We start from the raw sequence: 19,178 nt of genomic DNA, 5'->3' as shown, positions 1-19,178 counted from the left end.
TCCGTAGTAAATATTGCAGTGGTTTTAATTCCTGTTCTTTTAGCACCTCATACCAGCCTCATATAGAGTCTAAAATGAAATGTAAAGCATACGTAAAGCTTACATACACAACTAAGCAAGAATGATGTCCTTTGCCCTTTGCAAGCATGCAAAAAGAAATTTACCTTGGGGTTTTGTTTTCAGCAGTAGCTTCTCTACCCCTACTATTTTCTGTTACTGAAAAAGTTGTCAAAGATGAAGATATTTTAAGGATTTATTTTTAAAGAATGAGACATGGATATATACAAGCTGTTTCATTATGGTATAGTATGTACAATACATCGTGGTAAGTGAAGATGATCTAAAAGCAAATGAAACTTATGAAGTCATGATAATAATAATAATAATAATCAGCCATGATAATAACCTGGAATCATCTTGAAAATATTTTTAAAATATTTTGCTCTCCTTCCATGGAAGATATACCAACCCTGTAAAACTTCAAATGAATGACCATGCTTTGATTGACCTGGGATTTACTATTTTAAACTGTAATACACTATTAAATGTTTAAGTTTTTTGAAAGTGTATGTAACACTGTTAAATGCTGGAATATGATAGAGACTGTAATTTTTTTAAAAATCACAGATATATTATGCAAGCAATAACTGTACCTTTTCTTTTTAAAAACAAACCAACAAACAAAAGATATAATGTGTCAGTTTGTCCTGTTGAGAAATACTAAGGGAACATTTTTTTCCCCAACATACAGTTAGAAAATCTAATGTTGGATAAAGACGGACACATAAAAATTACAGATTTTGGACTTTGCAAAGAAGGAATCACAGACGCAGCGACTATGAAAACATTCTGTGGTACTCCAGAATACCTGGCACCTGAGGTATGATTTAGAATATACTCTTGTGATACAGTAGAAAATGTTTATGTTTCATTTAATTTAATTTTAGACTGGTGTTCGTGTGCTGAAAACTGCTCACTGCAGTACAGAGCTGACAGTCTGCCTTATTAATATTATGCAGTTGTTATTCAGAATTGTATGTGCTACTTTTCTTTTTGGTGATTGTATATATATTGCTGCTGCGTTTCTTAGTGTTTAAAAAGGCCTCAAACGTGCATTTTCCTTCTCATGTTTGCCTTTCTCTGTTACAGTTTTTATCTTCCAGTGATTCCTTCAAAAATAATCCTCTATCTGTCTGTCACTTGGAACATACTATTCTGCTTTACTGAGCTGTATAACTAGTGTTTATATAGCCTTGGTGGAGGCAAGGGGCAATAGGAAGGTACTGAATTTGCTAGGTTTTGTCTGAACCTTGTTGCAGGGAAAAAGAGCTGAAATTTCAGCTTAAAAAGACTTAAGTGTATCATCTTCAGGACTGCAGTGGGCACCAAAACCTATCCATTTCCTTGTGTGTTTGCAGAAGTGTCATCGCAGAGTATGCCACCCCATCTTTATCATTAGGGACCTCTGAGTGCCAAACATCACACTTCTTGAGGACTGATTAAAAGATGGAGATGAGGACTTAGCTTTACTTCCCTTTGCAGCTCTGGTTTGGCCACTCAAGAAACTACTGTGGAGGCTCAAGTCACCTAAATGATTTACTCTAATATTAGTGCTGACAGCTCTGCCACTGATGCCTACTGAAAAGAAGCAGGGAAAGCACTCCAAAAAATGGATTTTTGTCCTGTCTGGCTTCAATCAGCAGTACTGACTGTGGTGCTTGGAAATGTCCTGCAAACAACTCTAGTATTGACATGACAGACAGCATTATTTTGTTTTACTTAATGCCAACATTTCTGTGGATGCTGAATTAGCCCTTATTTCCATTTTGTCAGTGTTAAGGGTTGCTCCACACCTGATTCTGAGACAACTTTCAAGTCAACCTTCAGGTCTTTACAAGGCCCTTCAGTCCTACATGTTAAGAAAGATTCTTCAAGGGATCCCCTACTTCTTACAGCAACTCAGCACCAGCAGAAAGTTTCTATTCTGTATCATCTTTGAATAAGAATGGGCCTTAGTTTAAAGGGAAGAGGTAAGGAGGCACTGATTCAGCATAGCTCGCCTACTTCCACAGGCAAGTTTAGACTGCCTTTTATTTTTTATTCTGAACCTTATAAAGAAAAGTTTTCAAGGAAACTGGTACACATCACCTTCTGGATACTGCTGATTGGAGATAAAGAATTTAAAGACTGGATTTGGCACTCAGTGCCATGGTCTAGTAACCATGGCAGTAGTGGATGAAGGGTTGGACTTGATCTCAGAGGTCCTTTCCAGCCCACCTGAGTCTATGGTTCTGATTCTATGAATGTAGGATGGTCAAGTTTGTGGCTCTGAGTCTTTTTACACCTCTTAAAGTAAATTTCCTCAGGGAGGAATTTGAAACTGCTGTTTGTAATTTAATATGGTATGTGGAGTTAATGAAACCACTTCTGATCAGAGCAAGATCTTTTGATACATTCTTTTTTCTCCAGCTATAAAGGAAACATCAGTATTCTTAGGAGTCACTATCTCTTCATCCATGTGGTTCCATCTTCCTTAATTCTTCCAGCAGTGAAGAGGAATCTGAGCATACATACACTGACACTGCAGGTTTGAAGTACCTAAATAATTTTAGTTGGTTGAATGTGTTAATTTCACTTGTTTGGTGTGTCACTAGCTGCTCTAGCTATGAAGACAAACTCACTGATACTTGGTCTACTTCAGAGATTCCAAGGAAGACTTGGATGCAGATCGTTACTATCCTGTTTGGCAGTTTCTGACATGTCTTGTGTTTAGTGCAGGGAGACTCAGCAGGTATCTACATTTAAAGATTCCATGACTATTCATAGCCTGCTTTGAATCTTTTCTGGGTATTTTGAAGAAGTTGCAGATCTGCCTGTTTGGCTTGGTAAAGTGGCCACTTTTCTTGTGTGACACTCCCAGAATCTGTTCCAGAAAGTAGCACACAAGGGGAGATACTGTCACCACTGGCATAGACTGCAGGTGTCATTGCCAGTTCTTACCCCTCATTGTCTTCTTGTCAGCAGTCTTGAACACATTCTCAAAGAGTGCAAATACCCCGTTCAGTTGCATTCATCATCTTCTCCATCTCTCACTTTGGAAACATGTTAGCTCTCTTCCATCAAACTTGGCAAGGGTTCATTCTGGGTTTTAGACACTCGCCACAAGTAATTTAACAGTCCTGCTCCTCTCCACCTCCCATTGTGAAGGTGGAGTTTTGAAGACCCACTGTTTGCAAATCTGTCTTGAAGGACAGACAGTTGGCCCAGGAACCTGGCAGTTAACCCACTGGCAGGATTCTGTACTTAGCCTGAGAGCTGACTTAATATTTTCTTTTGTATGAAGTCAGTTTTTTGGATTCAGTTTGAAACAAGAACTTTAGTGTAGTTCTTCAAGTGCTTTTTGGACCATTGATTGAGGTAGAGAGTCCTACTCATTATTTAATCTTTTTTGCAAAAACTGAATGGCATTTGCTTCCAACAGGAAAGCAGGGACATAGCATAGCCAGGGGAAGGTGGATTTTCCCCCTGTATGAACTTTTCTTAGGTAAAGATGCCCTTGTGTATCCAACAGAATTGTTTCCCAACATGATTTCAGAATTACTCTTAATCAGAAAATAAACATTCTTGTTGCTGTGTTTTCCTCACAAAGCTTATGTTTCTAAGCTCAAAGCAGTTCTTCCTACCCTCTGGTGAAGACTTATTTCTCATAGATAGGGGCTGACCTTTCATACAGGACGTGAGACTGACTGTGCTGGTACCTGGCAGATCCAGAAAGATATCCCTGTACATGTGAAGATAAAATAGGTGGTGAGCCTTAGGGAAAAAAAGAAATGAGATAGCCAGGTTGGAGCTAATTTTCACCTTTAGAGCTAGAATTACTTTTCTGTACTGTCACTGATTTATCGTTCATTGTACCCATCTGGTAAATTATTGGTACTTGGTAAAGTACCTTCACCAATAACTGTACTTCTAGAGATGTACAGGGCTTCCAGCTATCATCCACAGGTACATTCCCTTCCCCTTGTCCTCTCCTATTCCTTCCCTACTATCCAATGCCAGTAGTAGTCTGCATTTTAAAGAAAACTTGGGTGTGATTTATCTTACATAGTTACATGTCAAGCGTAAGAAATGGTATATTATGTCTCTAGGAACAAAATAGTTGCACTGTCAAATAGCAGGGCTTATATATATTTACAGTAGAGATGTACGTTGTGGTCACATTTATTGAAGAGTAAGTCACTTTTTAGTTGTGAAATTACATTATATTGCAAGAATAATTTGGTTATCTGAAAAACAGTGAAATTTCTTTTTCATCGCAGTAGAACTCTAATGCAAGCCTCATTTTTTTCTTTGCAAATGTAGTGGTGATAATATTTCTCTGGGCTCTAAGAATCTGTAGTATTCCCCATCTGAAAGGTATAAAATAAAATAATTTATTTCTTAGTATTTATTCAGGAAGAACAGACTGTTTCTGAGGAGTCTGCTTCCGTTGTTACCCTTTAAAGTAAGCTGTCACATTAGAGATCATTGTGGTGTCAGAGAATAAACATAGGTACAAGGAGAAAAAAATTTAATTGGGATCCCATTTAGAAAACAGATGTACTCTTGATTTTTTTCAGAAAACAAACACAAAAGGTTTCTTTTCCAGTTTTGTAGTGGCAAAGGTGGGACAGGACCATGTGTATTTTCCAAACAGTATCACTTGCTAAATAAAGAAAGAATAAAACTGAGAAGGTACTTGTAAACATACCTGTGAGACACTTTAAAACCAGTTTGTATTAGGATAGTTATGATTGCTAGGGATCAAAGAACTGCTAATAAAGACACAGCCCTCTACAGACTTCTTTTCATAGAACATTCAGGAAATGAAGCTACTTGTGCATAGAAATGAAAATTCCTTCAGCTCTTATTATTTATAGGGGTAATTTCTTATATATGAGTGTAGATTCTGGCTCTCTGCATTTCAGTTCAAGTTCTTAGGATTAAGTGCATGGTCCTAGTTTTACAATAGTCGTCACTGTGATATTAAATTTTGGTGTAATGTGGAATACAGGTTTAATACCAAAAATTAATTTTGAAGCTTTTGATCTTTTTAGTAACAAGAAAGAATTTTTGGCTTAGAATAAGGGATTTCATGGATGATCATTCAGATGACCCTTCATGGATGTAGAAGATCAATGATATTGAGGTGCATTCTAATAACAGGGAAAATTGCAGGACCTCACTAAGGTTTTTTGTGTAAAATTACAGCCCAGATATATAGCAGGACCATTTCAATGTAGCTTATGCAGTTACTATCACTTAAACATATGTGTCAATAAATAAGACCAGAGCAGATTCATAGCCTTTGTCCATAGGCATGAGAAGATCTGCATGTCTTACAATTTATTTAAATGAGACCCGTGGAGATGAAGGAAATATTGATATTAGTTACACAGTGCTTGTATGGCTGGGTTTTTTTGTTGCTGTTTTTATTTTATTTTATTTTTCCTTTAGAAATGGGAGTTGAGAGAGATCATATGTAATCAATTATTTCCCTGATTTTTATCTCAGAGAAATGAAAGGTAGAACTCTTTTATCAAGAAGCAACTGCTGTCTTTCCTCACTTTTCACTTAATTACTTACTTGAAACTTTTGTTTTTGGGAATGATGTAGCTTTGATGTAGGGGTGACCTAAAATCTAGAACGTGGCTGTGAAAGTTCAGTGGCTGAATTTCAGCAGAGGGAAGGATGGTGCCCAGAACTGGAGGCACAGTTATAACAAGAAAACTCACTTCTGCCATGTTTATAGGAGTAAGAGTTGAATTTTTAAAAAATGTTGTGTTATATGCAGCTTATAAATGTTGTGGTAGAGGCAGAAAATGCATTTTGTAACTGATGCAGCAAAACATTTTGTTTCGTTCTTGCACCCTGGCTTGCATTGGGCTGGGTAGTTCCTGTTTTTGTTTGGTTTCCTCTTATTTTCTTCCGTTTCTTTTTTTGTTTAGAGAAAGGATAATGGGACACTCCACTAAATTGTCAGTGTTGATGTAAATATATTGGTTCATAATGGTTTGCTAAAGACTTAAAGGATCTTGAGTGGTGCTCTAAGGAGACAGAAAGAATTTCATATGTGAAAATATATGTTATAGATAGATACTTTATAGAGATACTATATATACTATAAATAGAGTAAAGTTAGTGCATCTTGGGAGGCTGGAAGATAATTTTGTCTACCTTTAGACCTGTTTTTGTTCTTTTCACATTGAAACTGTTAGAAAGTGCATTTTCCAGCAGGAATGCTGTGCTGAAGTGTGGTAGAGTTCTGGAAACAGATACCCTCACCATTCAGTCTTGTGCTATGATGGCAACTTGCAGTTTCTTTGCACCTAGAAGCAGTATCTGCTGCATTTTTAAGGAACTGCATTGCATTTCCGTGCATTACTACCCTTGACATAATGCCTTTGCTTCTCCAGGATTTCCATGAGCTTCCCTACATATCTGTAATTGTGAGAGTCCTTTATTCCTTGTCCTGTGGCAGCTTGGAGAGAAGACACAAGCTGTGACTGTCCAGAAGTAGGCTCCATGTAGCATCTTATCCTGTGCCTCAGGCAACATTGTGCAGACAGACTCAGTCAAGATGGATGTGTGAACTCGTGTGGATGTATTTCTGGGTTTTGTTCCTGTCTTTGAATATAATCTTTTTAGTGCTGAGCTAATTATGTAGTCTCAGTTTTACTGTTGAGTTAAGAGTACCTGATCAACTTTCCAACTGTAAAACAGTTTGAAAATCAAATGTAGCTTACATGCAAGACCCAACAAAATTAGAAGTGTTAAGTACGTTTTGGCAGTTCACTTTTATTATGCCCAGTCCTCAAATGTACTAGCAGACAATCATCTGAATGTTAGTTATTTTTCACATGCTTATGTGATCACACAAAAAGTACACGCTAAAAAGAAGCAGATGGTGACAGATGGGGAAGGTTGAATAAGGTGGTTTTTGGAAACCTAGAAAAATGCACTTCTGTAATAGTGTAAAAATAAAAATTCTTTGATCACCAAGTTAGAATGAACAAAATAGACTGCGTCCCCCCCCCAAAAAAAAAACCCACCCCAAAACCAAAGCCACTCAAAAAAACTTAAGATAAAAAGAAATGGAACCTACGAGTGTTCAGTGTATATTTAGGAATGTATGTTCTATAGTGTTGGTTTGACCAAGGATAGAACATTAGTTTTTATCAGCCAGAGAACTGAAAAGGTGGTGGTTGTGTTCTGTCTTCCTTTTAAAAAGATCCTTTCAAATCAACAGTGCTCCATGCTGAAAAATGCCATCAGAAGGGTCATTCTTTAATGTCACATACTGGTGGCATTGTAGGTTGTGATAATATTTTTTTCTGGTATCACAAGGAAGAATTTAACCCTCCTGCTGCAATGGCAAATAAATTCTGTGTGTAATGGGAACACACATCTGACCAGAGCTAATCTGTAAGTGGCAGCATTGTCTCTTTGTCATGTAGGCAAATACAAGACTAAGTAATTAGAAATGGTATAAGCAACAACCACAAAAAGCATCTTTCGTGTGTGGACCACAACATCCCAGGGCCTACCCTACTGTGAGGATTGAAGATTTGCATATTCATTTACATTAGTGTAGTGGAGTCTTAGCTTTTATATGTGTTGAGTTATATAAACAAAAAAAATTCCTTTAAAAAAATTAATTATGAAATGCATTTTGTTCCATAAAATAAAAAGTGCCTAATCTGATGATCACTTAATTGCAAAGTGTTCTGCCAACATTGATGCCATGATTACTTTTCTTACCTATAGTATGAGACATTACTGCTTCCTGCTGAGGCAGAATGCTTTGCTTTTGGTTGTTTGCTTTTGCTTGAAACCAGAAAGCCCCAACTTCTAATAACTTGTACTCATTTTCCTGGAAAAGCAGCTAGTTTGCTCAGTACCCAAATACTGTAGTTATGATGTGCTCTGCTTAATAATATTCTTTTCATTTCAAATGGATGATTCAGGTTTATTTACTCTCCATTTTCTTAGGTGCTTCATGCATAAGGTGATACTTAGAAGAGGCATAATAGAATTTTTTTACTTTTGGAAATGTGGTTTAGTGTTGATTTTTACTCTTGAACAACTGTCATTTGTATATTTGGCTATCTGTCATTTCTGGGTGAGGACCCATGGAGGCTGTGAGGAGGGAAAGCACCAATGCCTGAAAATATTTTCCCTTCTGATCTATGGGAGATTTACAATAAAGAATTTGCTCTTTACAGTAGAATTTCAATTACCAATTTCTTTGGAAGTGGAAATTCTAAAAGTTGCTCTATCTTGAAATGCTAAAACCTCATTAAAATTCAAATGTGATCCCTCTTCTGTAGTGTTATAACTTACTATATTTTAGTGTACCACATTTTGTCATCTTATTCTCCTAAGTCATCACAAATGACAGTGATTTCAATTTGGGCATTTTTTTCAGCTTACCCATACAGCAGAATTGCTTCAACAACAGATAAATTAGCACAAGAGTTAGACTTTCTCTTTGAAGCCAGATAATCAATGGTATAACAAGAATGAGAATTTTCAGGCAATCTGTTTACTCTCACCAGACACAAAAACTAACTGTCCACATGCAGTTACCAGATAAAAAAATACACAAAAATAATAAACAAAAAAAGGCTATAAAACTAGACTACCTCCATGGTGCTCATCAATAAACTGTTGTATACAAACCAGGACTTTACAGGAGAGAGAAATTTTCTAATAAACCCCAATTTTTTTTATAAAACACGTACGGCAGTTGTGACAAAGACTGTCTCAATAACATGCTTGAAGCTTTTAAAATTAATTTTCATTTAATCAGTGCAAACCAAAGCCTTTATATTTTCTCAGAGTAATGAAGCAGAAACAAAAGCTGAACAAATGCTGTTTAACATTGGTAAAAATTCAATATCATCTCAGAAAGAATGAGAAACCAGGAAGAAAAATCACACTATCATCATTATTCATTACATGCCTTGCATCTTATGGCACTGTATGTTATGGAGACTCCTGCTATTGCAGTAATGGTTAATACAGATATGAACAGATCTGTATTTTTTCTTTCAGTGGTAGAGTTGGTAGAGTTATGAGAGAACTGCCATCTTTCTGTAGACTGAAATGATCTTTTGATTTTACTTGCCACCTTCTGTGAATGGTGCCTGTTAAGAGAGATTTCAGTTTTGGTTCGTTTTTAGTTTTCTTTTTTTTCCTGTCCATTGAGTAGGTTTTACTTTTGAGAGGTCTTTTTAATGTAATGCAGTTGTTTTCCCTTTGGTTTGTTTTGGGGTTTTGTTGGTTTTTAAATTATTATTATTGCCAGGGTTGCCATTGAGTCTTACAGTCCTTTGTTACATTGTCCATTTTTCATGTGCAATAGCTTAATATATTTTTAGACTTTAAATTTTAAATTCTGCTAGTCAGAACCCCTTGCAGGAAATTACATGCATTAATTAGTATTGCATGTTCTTTAATCAAGGAATCTGTATTTGCTTAATTCACATTTATACCAGAGTCTACCAGTTCTGCTGCAGCACAATGTGTGCCAGCAAATGAAAGATATTTTAGTTTGCTATTTTTTGAAGGTTACTTAAAAACAAGCTAGATAAAATGGGGGAAATCTCTAGTTCAAAAATGCATTAGGAAAGTAGTCTGGGTTAGGACCAGAAGTAGAACAGAACAGGACAGAGTAGAACAGTAGAACAGTCCAAGCCAGATACAAAATGAAGAAAAACTATCTGCAAAAATTAAAGCAGTAGAAAATTCGAGCAGCAATAGAAAACTTTATTCCTTGACTTAATTCTCAGGTATCCATTTCCCAGGGTATCTAAAACCTTGATACTTTTTTGTTTCATCTGTTTATAAAAAAAAAAAAGTGACTATTTATTCAAGTGGGTTTTCTGCTATTGATAGAGCAATAGTTTCATTGTTCATACCAAGACAGAGTTACAAGAACTTAGCAAACATACCTTCCTGCAGGAATGATTTTCATACATTGGGATAAAAGTCTTTCCATAAAGAAATGTGTATTACCATTGTGTATTAATGTTAGATGATAAACTTTCTTATTGTTGTGGTTTATACAACAATTGGTAGGAAGTTCTAGCAATTACACCTTTTAGTTTTTGAATAAAATGTGGGTGGATATTTGTTAGTAGACCGACAACTGTAGCTGTAAAAATGCATGAAGGGTTACCAGGAATGTTTAGGGAACTTAAACTCCACCTGAACTGTAAGGTTAATTGATAACAGCTTTTTCCCCTTAAGCTAACAGTACATTGGTGTATCCAAGTTCTCAGTTTTCTTTCACAACATAGGTGTGCAGACAGTTTGTTTAGATGTTTAAATATTTTCCCATCTGTTCTGTCAAAGTTATTGATTGAGCAACAAGCTATTTGTTATGTCCTATTGGAAAGTCTTGAATCTAATGTATTAAGAGAAACCATAACTAGGTCTAAAACATAATTGATTTCCAGCAAGATGTCTTTGTTGTCTAGCACCAAGTACAGAACTGCTGTTTTGATGTTGTTCTTTAAAAGATAAAACCCAATGCTGACAGCCCTTTGTCAAAGACTGGCAGTGAATTCTATTATTGCTAAATATGTCTGTATTTGAAGTTACAGCAACTACCATTTAGAGGTCTATGTTTCTTGGGAGTGTGAATTTCTACTGTGAAACCAAAAATCTTCAAGAGACTACTTACCAGAGTTAAGAAAATGCAGTGAAAACAGGGTTAAGAGATTTGCTACATTCAGCTCAGTTTGTGTCTGAGACTGTCAGACCTTGTCCAGTACTCCAGTATCAGAGAATCCTAGTTTCATCAAAGACAAGGGAAAATACATGGTTGACTTAAGATGGTCACAGATTTCACCTATTATACTGCTGGCTAGCCTAAAAAAAATTAATTTTCACCAGATTTTCATTACTTCTCTGTGGCTGATACATTTAGCTGCCTGCATCCTAAGTCTCTGACCCAGGCCCTTGGGTTTGCAGATGTGTCTCAAGCTGTTGCTTACCTGAAAACTTTCAGCTCTAGCTACTGAACAAGTAAAGAACTTGTAGAATCAAAGATACCTTTTTTTGTTTGTTTTGGTTTTCACCATAAAAATTAAATAGACATCCTGTTTTGTGGACTGTATATTAGGCTGATTTTTATTAATATTTTAGAGTCCAAAACACTGGACTTTTCAGCAGTGGGCAATGGTATTAGAAAATTGCTTTTTTGTCAGTGAGTGTAAATATGATAATTTTTTTTCCTGAGCTGTAGTTACTTGTCAGCAAAATGAATTTTTATGTGTTAGGGGCAAAAACAATTGAATCAATGCAATCTTAGCAGCACTGAAGTGTGTTTGTGTTGTCTTAGTCCTCACAAAGGCAAGGTTCAGGCTGTGAACTGAATCTTTTATTTCATGTGTGAGGCTTGATGCTCTGTGATGTGTGTATGAAACACCATCCCATTGCATACTTGGTCGTTGACCATGATACTCTCCATAAACCCCCAAGTCTTCAGAGACAGTGGAGTCACTAGTGGGTTGCCTTTTGAACACAGTACAGATGGAAGTTTTAAAGGGAATAAATAACATTCCCTTAGCTGAAACTATAATACTGTCTAGTGTAAAAAAACTGAAGTACCTGTATGCCTGGAAGGAGATCCCTGGCTGATGTTTCTTGCTTGTTAGAAAGTGTCTGTGTTACTTAACCTCTTGCATATTTATCTAAGACTGGAAAAATACAAACTTCAGTAGCACCTCTGCAGCTTTTTTTAAAAGCAGTAGTGTAAACCCAGAATGTGCCCTCCTACTGCAGGTGTAGGTGTAAGTTTTAGAGGAGCATCAACACCTGTAAAAACTGCAGTGGTTTAGTGCAGCAGTGAGTCTATGCCTGCTTTGGAGCCCTGTTACACTGCTGGAGTGCTTTGGAGAAATACAGATTGAGAAGAGATTCTTCCCATTCATCATGAGCACGGCTGTTCCAGCTGTCATTGCCTGCAGGAGTGAGTGGCAGTCTCAGTGTAACTTCTGTGGTGTAACTTTGGGGCTGTGTTTGACAAGCATTTATTTCTGCAGCAGTGCCATGTCCTGTGCTGCCTGCCCTGGTGTTGCTTCTTGTGCTACTGCAACTGCTGATGTGACAGTCGAGTGGCTTAGGTCAGAAAACTTGACTTAGAGGAAGAATAACCCCAGTGAATTATTTTTTTTTCTATAGTGCTGATCTCTCTGATGTAGTCTGTTGCATAGTTTTGGCAAGGTAAGGGAAGCTGTGGTGTGGGAACAGAAACAAGAGTTTGAGTTAGGCTGGCATTGCCTCTAAAAGAAGCAGTTGTCAAATTAGAGCCCTAAAAACAAATGGAGTAAGAGTCCCTCAAGTAATAAAAAATATGGTCGCTTTTTGAGTTTTAGTTCCCATATTCTATGGTACTATCCAGACTGAACTGCAGCCAGCCCACCTCCTCCTTCACTCCACACTGGAAAGTCAGTGGGTACAGTGATGATGTGATCTGTAAAACAGGGATGAGTGGCTGTAAACGTTAACCACACACTGAAGTCACGTTGTGCTAGAGCTCTCATCTCCTGCAGCATCACCCAGATCTTGATGAGGTGGCTCAGAATTTTGGCACCCCACATGTGTAAAGCAGATGAAGGAAGGGAAGTCATATATCTGAATGATCTGGCTATCCTAACAACCTTTATGGAAGAAAGCACATAACTTCGTGAAAATGCACCTGACGGGGGTGTATACTCAGTGTAGCTGCTCATTCTATAGCTTATAAGTTCCATGTGGGCCTTCTCTGTGATACCTCTAGAAAATATTTATATATTGCTTTACAACAAATACCAGAGTTGTTGAGCTTGTGCCCTTCACGATGGTTTTGGTGGGTCTGTTGTGACTTTGAAGGGATAGAGTGTTAGGAGAGTCGCATTTACGTAAAGACAGAATTGTGGATCTCTATAGAGGGGCACAAGAACTGGCTGGAGATGATGGAGGCAGCTTTTAAGGGCAGCATACAAAGTCCAGGAGATCAGACTTGCCACTGTGTCTGTGTCTGACCAGGTGCTTAGGCAGATACCCCACATACACGAGGATACCCCAACAATACTGAAGGGACAGCAGTGTCAGTCCTCTCAGCCAATAGTCCTCTCAACCATGTTTTTGAAAGCATGGTAGGCAAAAGATTGAATTATTCTTAGGTACAAAGTCTGCAGCTCTGTTCATTTTATCACTGAGCTGAAGCTTTTTTGACCTGTGTTCAGTGTAATTAAAAACAAGGCCCTCCAATCCACGAATTGTTTGGAAAGGTTTCTGTAATGCTGGGGCAGTGTGTATAGACATGTTCTCATGCTTTCTCTAATTGTATGGATTTGCTCCTAGGAGCTGCTGGACTCCAGCATTTCCATTGATTTGTCACAGTCTACAAACCCTGGATTTTCTTCACACCACGAGGAGCTGAAATTACTTAAAGAAAATAATTGTGTGTTATTTCCTGTGAATGCATTATGCACAATTTTATGGTCTTTATATTTATTTACATTATTTTCAGCCTGCTTTCCTCTTGCCTAACCGAAACCCTTTTGATTCTCTTGCTTGTCTGGCTGGCTGTAAACCAGGTATTTAAACAAAAATAAGGAGTTGCCAGTTTTGCCAGCTGGGGATGAGAACCCGGCTGGTGATATGCGGGTTTGGGAGGCAGTTAATCCAGCTTTTATGCTTTTTTATGATTTTATGTAAAAAGAGGTTAAAAATCACATTTGGCTCTTTCTTTGTGCCACTGTTTTGTTGCTGTTGTGGGAATGCAGCAAAAGGTTGCTCATACTTTTTATTATTATTAGGTAAAGTCCTGCATAAATTAAATAAAGCCCCAGATACAGCTTGCTTAAGCTACTGGCCCTGTGATTTGCCTTGTTCAGAGAATGATACATTTTATCTTCCTGTTACCTTCTTTTGTAAATCATGTAGGCAAACACACCTCAACTTGCTTGTGAAAACAATGTACCACTGCCTTGCAATTTTATATATTTTACTAGCTTCAAGAGTAGCTCACTGTACAAATAGGAGAAATGGTGACATTGCTAATAGGTATAGTAGAAAAATATATTTTTTCTGTAGCAGAGGAAAGGGTGATTTAAAGACAAGTGTCACAGATTTCATATACTGTTTTTCAGCAAATAGCTTGCAATATGCTCAGACTCATAAAACATTTAATTAATTTTAAAACACAGGAGTTATTTTAGCTAGTTTTGTCATATGTACTTTTTCAGATAATTTGTTGTATTTTACACTTTCCAAAATTTCACCCTTTATTTGGAAATATCAGTGATGTAACGAATCTGTGTGTTTTGGCACAGTTGTAAATAGTATGTGTTAATGTGTTAATATTTATTATTTTTTAATCTTATATACACAAGAGGGATTTGTATTACTTTCCTTTTCATCACGTTCTACTACTAATCCTTAAGGACAGTGAAAACTAGGAATATGAAAGCATTAATCACTGTGGCATTATCAAAATTGCTGTACTGGATCAGGTTGCATTTTGTTTCTGCTAATAGCATGTACAGGGTACTTCAGAGCAGGGCTGGATTTACGGGGGAGAACAAGAGAGGCAGAGAAATGAGCTTGACACTCCTGGTTAGGATTGGTTGAGGTAGTGCATGTGTCCTCTTTTAAGTTTTTTTCCTCTTTAATCTCTCTTTCTGCAGCAAATATTGGCAATATGACACATGCAGTTGTAGCAGTGCCTTCAATATTAGCATGTATTACCTTCTGTTTTCTTTTTTGAATGAAAGGGTATGATCTTCTAGAAGCTCACAGAAATTAGAATTATATATGTGTATGTGCAGTAGCTTTCTGTTTCCTGTTGTTCATGGTTTCATTATGGGGGTATGTTGCTGTTGTCTCCATCCTGCAGTTTAATAGGAAGGTGTATAAGGTCAAGACACTCTGCTTAGATCACTTTGTGCAAGTCTGTGAGGTTGCTGGAAGGAGGGCTGTGGAGTAGGTTGTTTTTAGGCTTGCAGCACTGGAGGCATTACGTTAACAAATTATATAAATGTTACTATATTTTCACATTCATGTCATTTAAACACAGTGTCATAGTAAATATAAAACCCTATAAATGTTTTTCATATTTCTTTACATTAACACAGTTCAGCAGTTTGGGTGCACTACTGTCAAGAGAAATGCACTGAGGACTTTTAATATAAAACAAAGATCATAAAGAAGCTAAGCTTATCTTAGTAAGATTAAGGTGTTTCTAAATTGAGGTGGGATAAGTGGAGAGGAAATAACTTCCCAGAAGGTGCCTGTATCAGGAACAGCGTGTCCAGCAGGTCCAAGGAAGTGATTCTGCCCCTGTACTCAGTGCTGGTGAGGCCACACCTCGAGTACTGTGTCCAGTTCTGGGTCCCTCAGTTTAGGAAGGATATCGAGGTCCTGGAGCAGGTCCAAAGGAGAGCAACCAGGCTGGTGAAGGGACTCGAGCACAGACCCTATGAGGAGAGGCTGAGGGAGCTGGGGCTGTTCAGCCTAAAGAAGAGGCGGCTCAGGGGAGACCTCATCACTCTCTACAACTCCCTGAAAGGAGGGTATAGCCAGGTGGGGGTTGGTCTCTTTTCCCAGGCAACTCTCAGCAAGACGAGGGCATGGTCTTAAGTTGTGCCAGGGGAGGTTTAGGTTAAATATTAGAAAGAATTTCTTTACGGAGAGGGTGATCAGGCATTGGAATGGGCTGCCCAGGGAAGTAGTGGATTCTCCATCCCTGGAGATATTTAAAAAGAGACTGGATGTGGCACTCAGTGCCATAGTCCAGTAACTGCAGCGGTAGTGGATCAAGGGTTGGACTTGATGATCTCTGAGATCCCTTCCAACCCAGCCAATTCTATGATTCACTTCCCAGAAGAATGTTAACTGAGGTAGTAGTGCCTATAATTGGAAATGTCTCTTCCTAAAACAGTTAACACTAGACATAGAATTGTAGAGGACATAAAAAAGGGGAAAATGCAGTCATGATCATTTTGAGGAGGTCATTCTCAGTTTTATATTTTGCTTTTAGCAGTACAGTCTCCAGTATGCCTGGTATTCCAGTGAACTCAGATGTGTGGGTCAGTTGCATGTATTGAGCCAGGTTCTGGGAGACCTTGTAGCACACTGTGAAAATAAAGCCTTGGAAGCACATTCATAGAGGGAGGCATCAGATAGACTGAAATGATTGTGTCTGAAAACAGTCCATGTCTTACAGCTGGTTTTGGTTTCTGTCTTAGGTGTTGGAAGATAATGACTATGGTCGTGCAGTGGACTGGTGGGGCTTAGGAGTTGTCATGTATGAAATGATGTGTGGAAGATTACCATTCTACAACCAAGATCATGAGAAACTGTTTGAACTGATACTAATGGAGGACATAAAATTTCCTCGAACACTGTCTGCAGATGCAAAGTCATTACTATCAGGCCTGCTGATAAAGGATCCAAATAAGCGGTAAGTGAATCCCTTGGGTGTACAGGTATAATAAATATGTCAAACTACACTGTTTAAGGTAAAAAGTAGGCCAGTGGTGTCTGGTCTTCCAGGTTGAAGGACCTGTCAGTCACAGAAAAGGGACATATGCACCCATACTGCCTCAGATTACCACTTCTTCAGTACAGCAGCAGTAGGCAAAGTGAGTTTTACAAGCAAAAGGGGAAAATAATGTTTAAAACATTTCTTTTAAATCATTCACAAGAAACAGGGATCTTTTCAGGTTTAGACTGTGTAGTGGAACAAAGGAAAAACTCTCTATCTTTCTTCAGAGTGTGACTTAACACTGAGTTGGCTGTAGTGTCTCATGGAGCCATTTTCCAGTGGCTGCTGCACTGTACTAGCAGAGTCCAGTCCCCTCTGGTTCGAAAACAATTCTCTGTCTTTGTAAATCACTGAGATTTGTGTCTAGAACCCCTCTTTCCCCAATCTATTTCTTCTTCTTGCAAGTCTCCTGGCACATTTTAAGGCTGCAGGCATTCTTCTTCAATCTGCTCTAGTCCTCCTTCATCCTCACTTTGTTCTCAAGCAGTATTCAGTAGTGGGCATTGCTTGTGAGCACTCAAAGCAGGACTGGTTGCAATGTCTTATAGCCTAGAGAAGAGGAGGCTCCAAGGTGACCTTTATAGCAATGTTCCAATATCTGAAGAGGCCTACAAGATAGCTGGGGTAGGGCTTTTTGCATGTGTGTGTAGAGAGAGGATGAGGAGAAATGGTTTCACACTCAGAGAGGGAAAATTTAGGCTAGACATTAGGAAAAAATTCTTTACTGTGAGGGTGGTTAGATGCTGGAACAGGTTGACCAAGGAAGTTGTGACTGCCCCATTCCTGGAAGTGTTCAAGGCCAGGTTGGATGGGGCCTTGAGCAACCTGATCTAGTGGGAAGTGTCCCTGCCCATGCAGGCAGGTTGGAACTGGATGATCTTTTAGGTCCCTTCCAACCCAAACCATTCTATGATTCTTTTCTATGAAAAGAATCATTCTATGATTAGTTTTCTATGATTAGTTTCTATGATTAGTTTTCTTCCAGGTTAGTGAGCTGACTCAGCTCACAGGCATCAGTTGAAATGATGCTTTAGATACAAGTAAGAAGGAAGAAGCATAAGCAGGGATGGGACACTTCTCTTTTGTCAGCAGTGACCACTTCCACAAGCTCAAATCACCTTGGGTAGGTTCACCCAAATTAGGTAGAATTCACTTCTTAAGATGTTTGCCAAAGTCTGGCTTTGGCAAGCTATGGGCCACAGTGGTTGTTTACAATGGCCTTTAAATAACCTTCTCAGCAGGCCTACAATTTATTAATTTATACTAATTGACCCAAATTGAGACTATTTTATGATAATTGGTTAATTGTTACAGCACCCAGATGCAACGCAGTGAACACTGTACAAAAAGGACGTGTGATTCATTACTGATTCAGGGCTTAGCACCTCCTTGGCAAAATGTTGCATCAGCACTGTTGGGTTCCTTTGGGTTTTAAATGTTAGTTGGTCTTTCAAGATAACTAAACTTAAGTGTGTTTTTAAAATTAATGAATTTTTTAATAAGCTCATCACATTTTCTCTCAAGATCACCCAAATTCATAGTAAGCAGGTGAGAAATACATATTAAATGGGTAAGAATTGTTCCCAGATAGTAAAAAACCAAGTAGTAATTTTTCCAACTATTACAATATCTTAATCTCCCTTTTAGTCTAATGCTTGTTTAAAATGATTTTTTTTTCCATTCTCTTTAGACTCGGTGGAGGCCCAGATGATGCAAAAGAAATCATGCGTCACAGTTTCTTTGCTGGAGTAAACTGGCAAGATGTATATGATAAAAAGGTATGTCTTTTTGTGCCATTGAATAAGCTGGCTTCTGCAAGGTGGTTTCAAATGATAGTTGTAGGATTGCTGCTCTCTGAAGTTAATAATGCTTTTCTTTACAACTGTTTGCATTACTGTAAATGAACAATTAATCCGACCTAGGTGTCCTTATGTAGTCTTTTGTTTTTCAGTAGTAATTTTCCAGTAGACCAAAAATAAGTTTTTCAAACTAACCTAAACTCAGCAAAAATTTTTCTTTTATTATGTAAGCATCAAAAATCTTTTCCTCTTATGTTTCCTTACTAGGCCTTCAAGAGAAAAGTAAATATATCACTCAAGTTAATATGGGAAAGTACAATTGAAGTGTATCCTGGATTGTCTCTATTTCTGCCTGTTGAAAAAATATTTTCTAGAAATAGGAAAATTAAGTGGTTGGAAGGGACTGATAGCAAAACTCTACTTGCTGATTAGGTAGAAGTCTTATTCAAACTTGAATAAACTTAAGTTAAAGAGCTTTCTAAGAAAACTAAAATAGCATTAAAACACTGAGCCAAAACAGTTTGTGGACAAAGTGAGTACTCGGAATTAAACTAGAACAGTTTTCATTTTCTCTAAACCCAGTTCTGTTCCTGTAATGATCAACACATTGGGGATGATTTTAGAAACTGGTTTTATCTTACTCAGATGTGAAACTTCAGTTTGACTTAAGTTGTTTTATATACAGAAGCTGATTTTATCTCAGTACTTGTGTAAGAATTTACTTGTTGCTATAAACCCCTTCTATTTTGATAAAATCAGGTTTTTTTTTCCCCTCAACTGTTTTACACTGTTAATCT

At 37.7% G+C, this 19,178-nt stretch overlaps 1 protein-coding gene across 1 annotated transcript in view; it reads left to right on the top strand.

The window, feature by feature from the left end:
* AKT3 (AKT serine/threonine kinase 3) overlaps positions 1 to 19,178 on the top strand; it is a 143,380-nt gene that overhangs the window by 110,170 nt on the left and 14,032 nt on the right. The window contains exons 10-12 of the mRNA XM_030447219.1: positions 752 to 880; positions 16,284 to 16,498; positions 18,273 to 18,360. Coding sequence (XP_030303079.1) covers positions 752 to 880; positions 16,284 to 16,498; positions 18,273 to 18,360 — 432 coding nt within the window. The remainder of the gene's footprint in view (positions 1 to 751; positions 881 to 16,283; positions 16,499 to 18,272; positions 18,361 to 19,178) is intronic.

The sequence above is a fragment of the Calypte anna genome, chromosome 3, assembly GCF_003957555.1.
Source record: "Calypte anna isolate BGI_N300 chromosome 3, bCalAnn1_v1.p, whole genome shotgun sequence".
Taxonomy (NCBI): Eukaryota; Metazoa; Chordata; class Aves; order Apodiformes; family Trochilidae; genus Calypte; species Calypte anna.
Note: the sequence above shows the minus strand (reverse complement) of the source record. Positions and strands in the feature narration are given on the sequence as shown.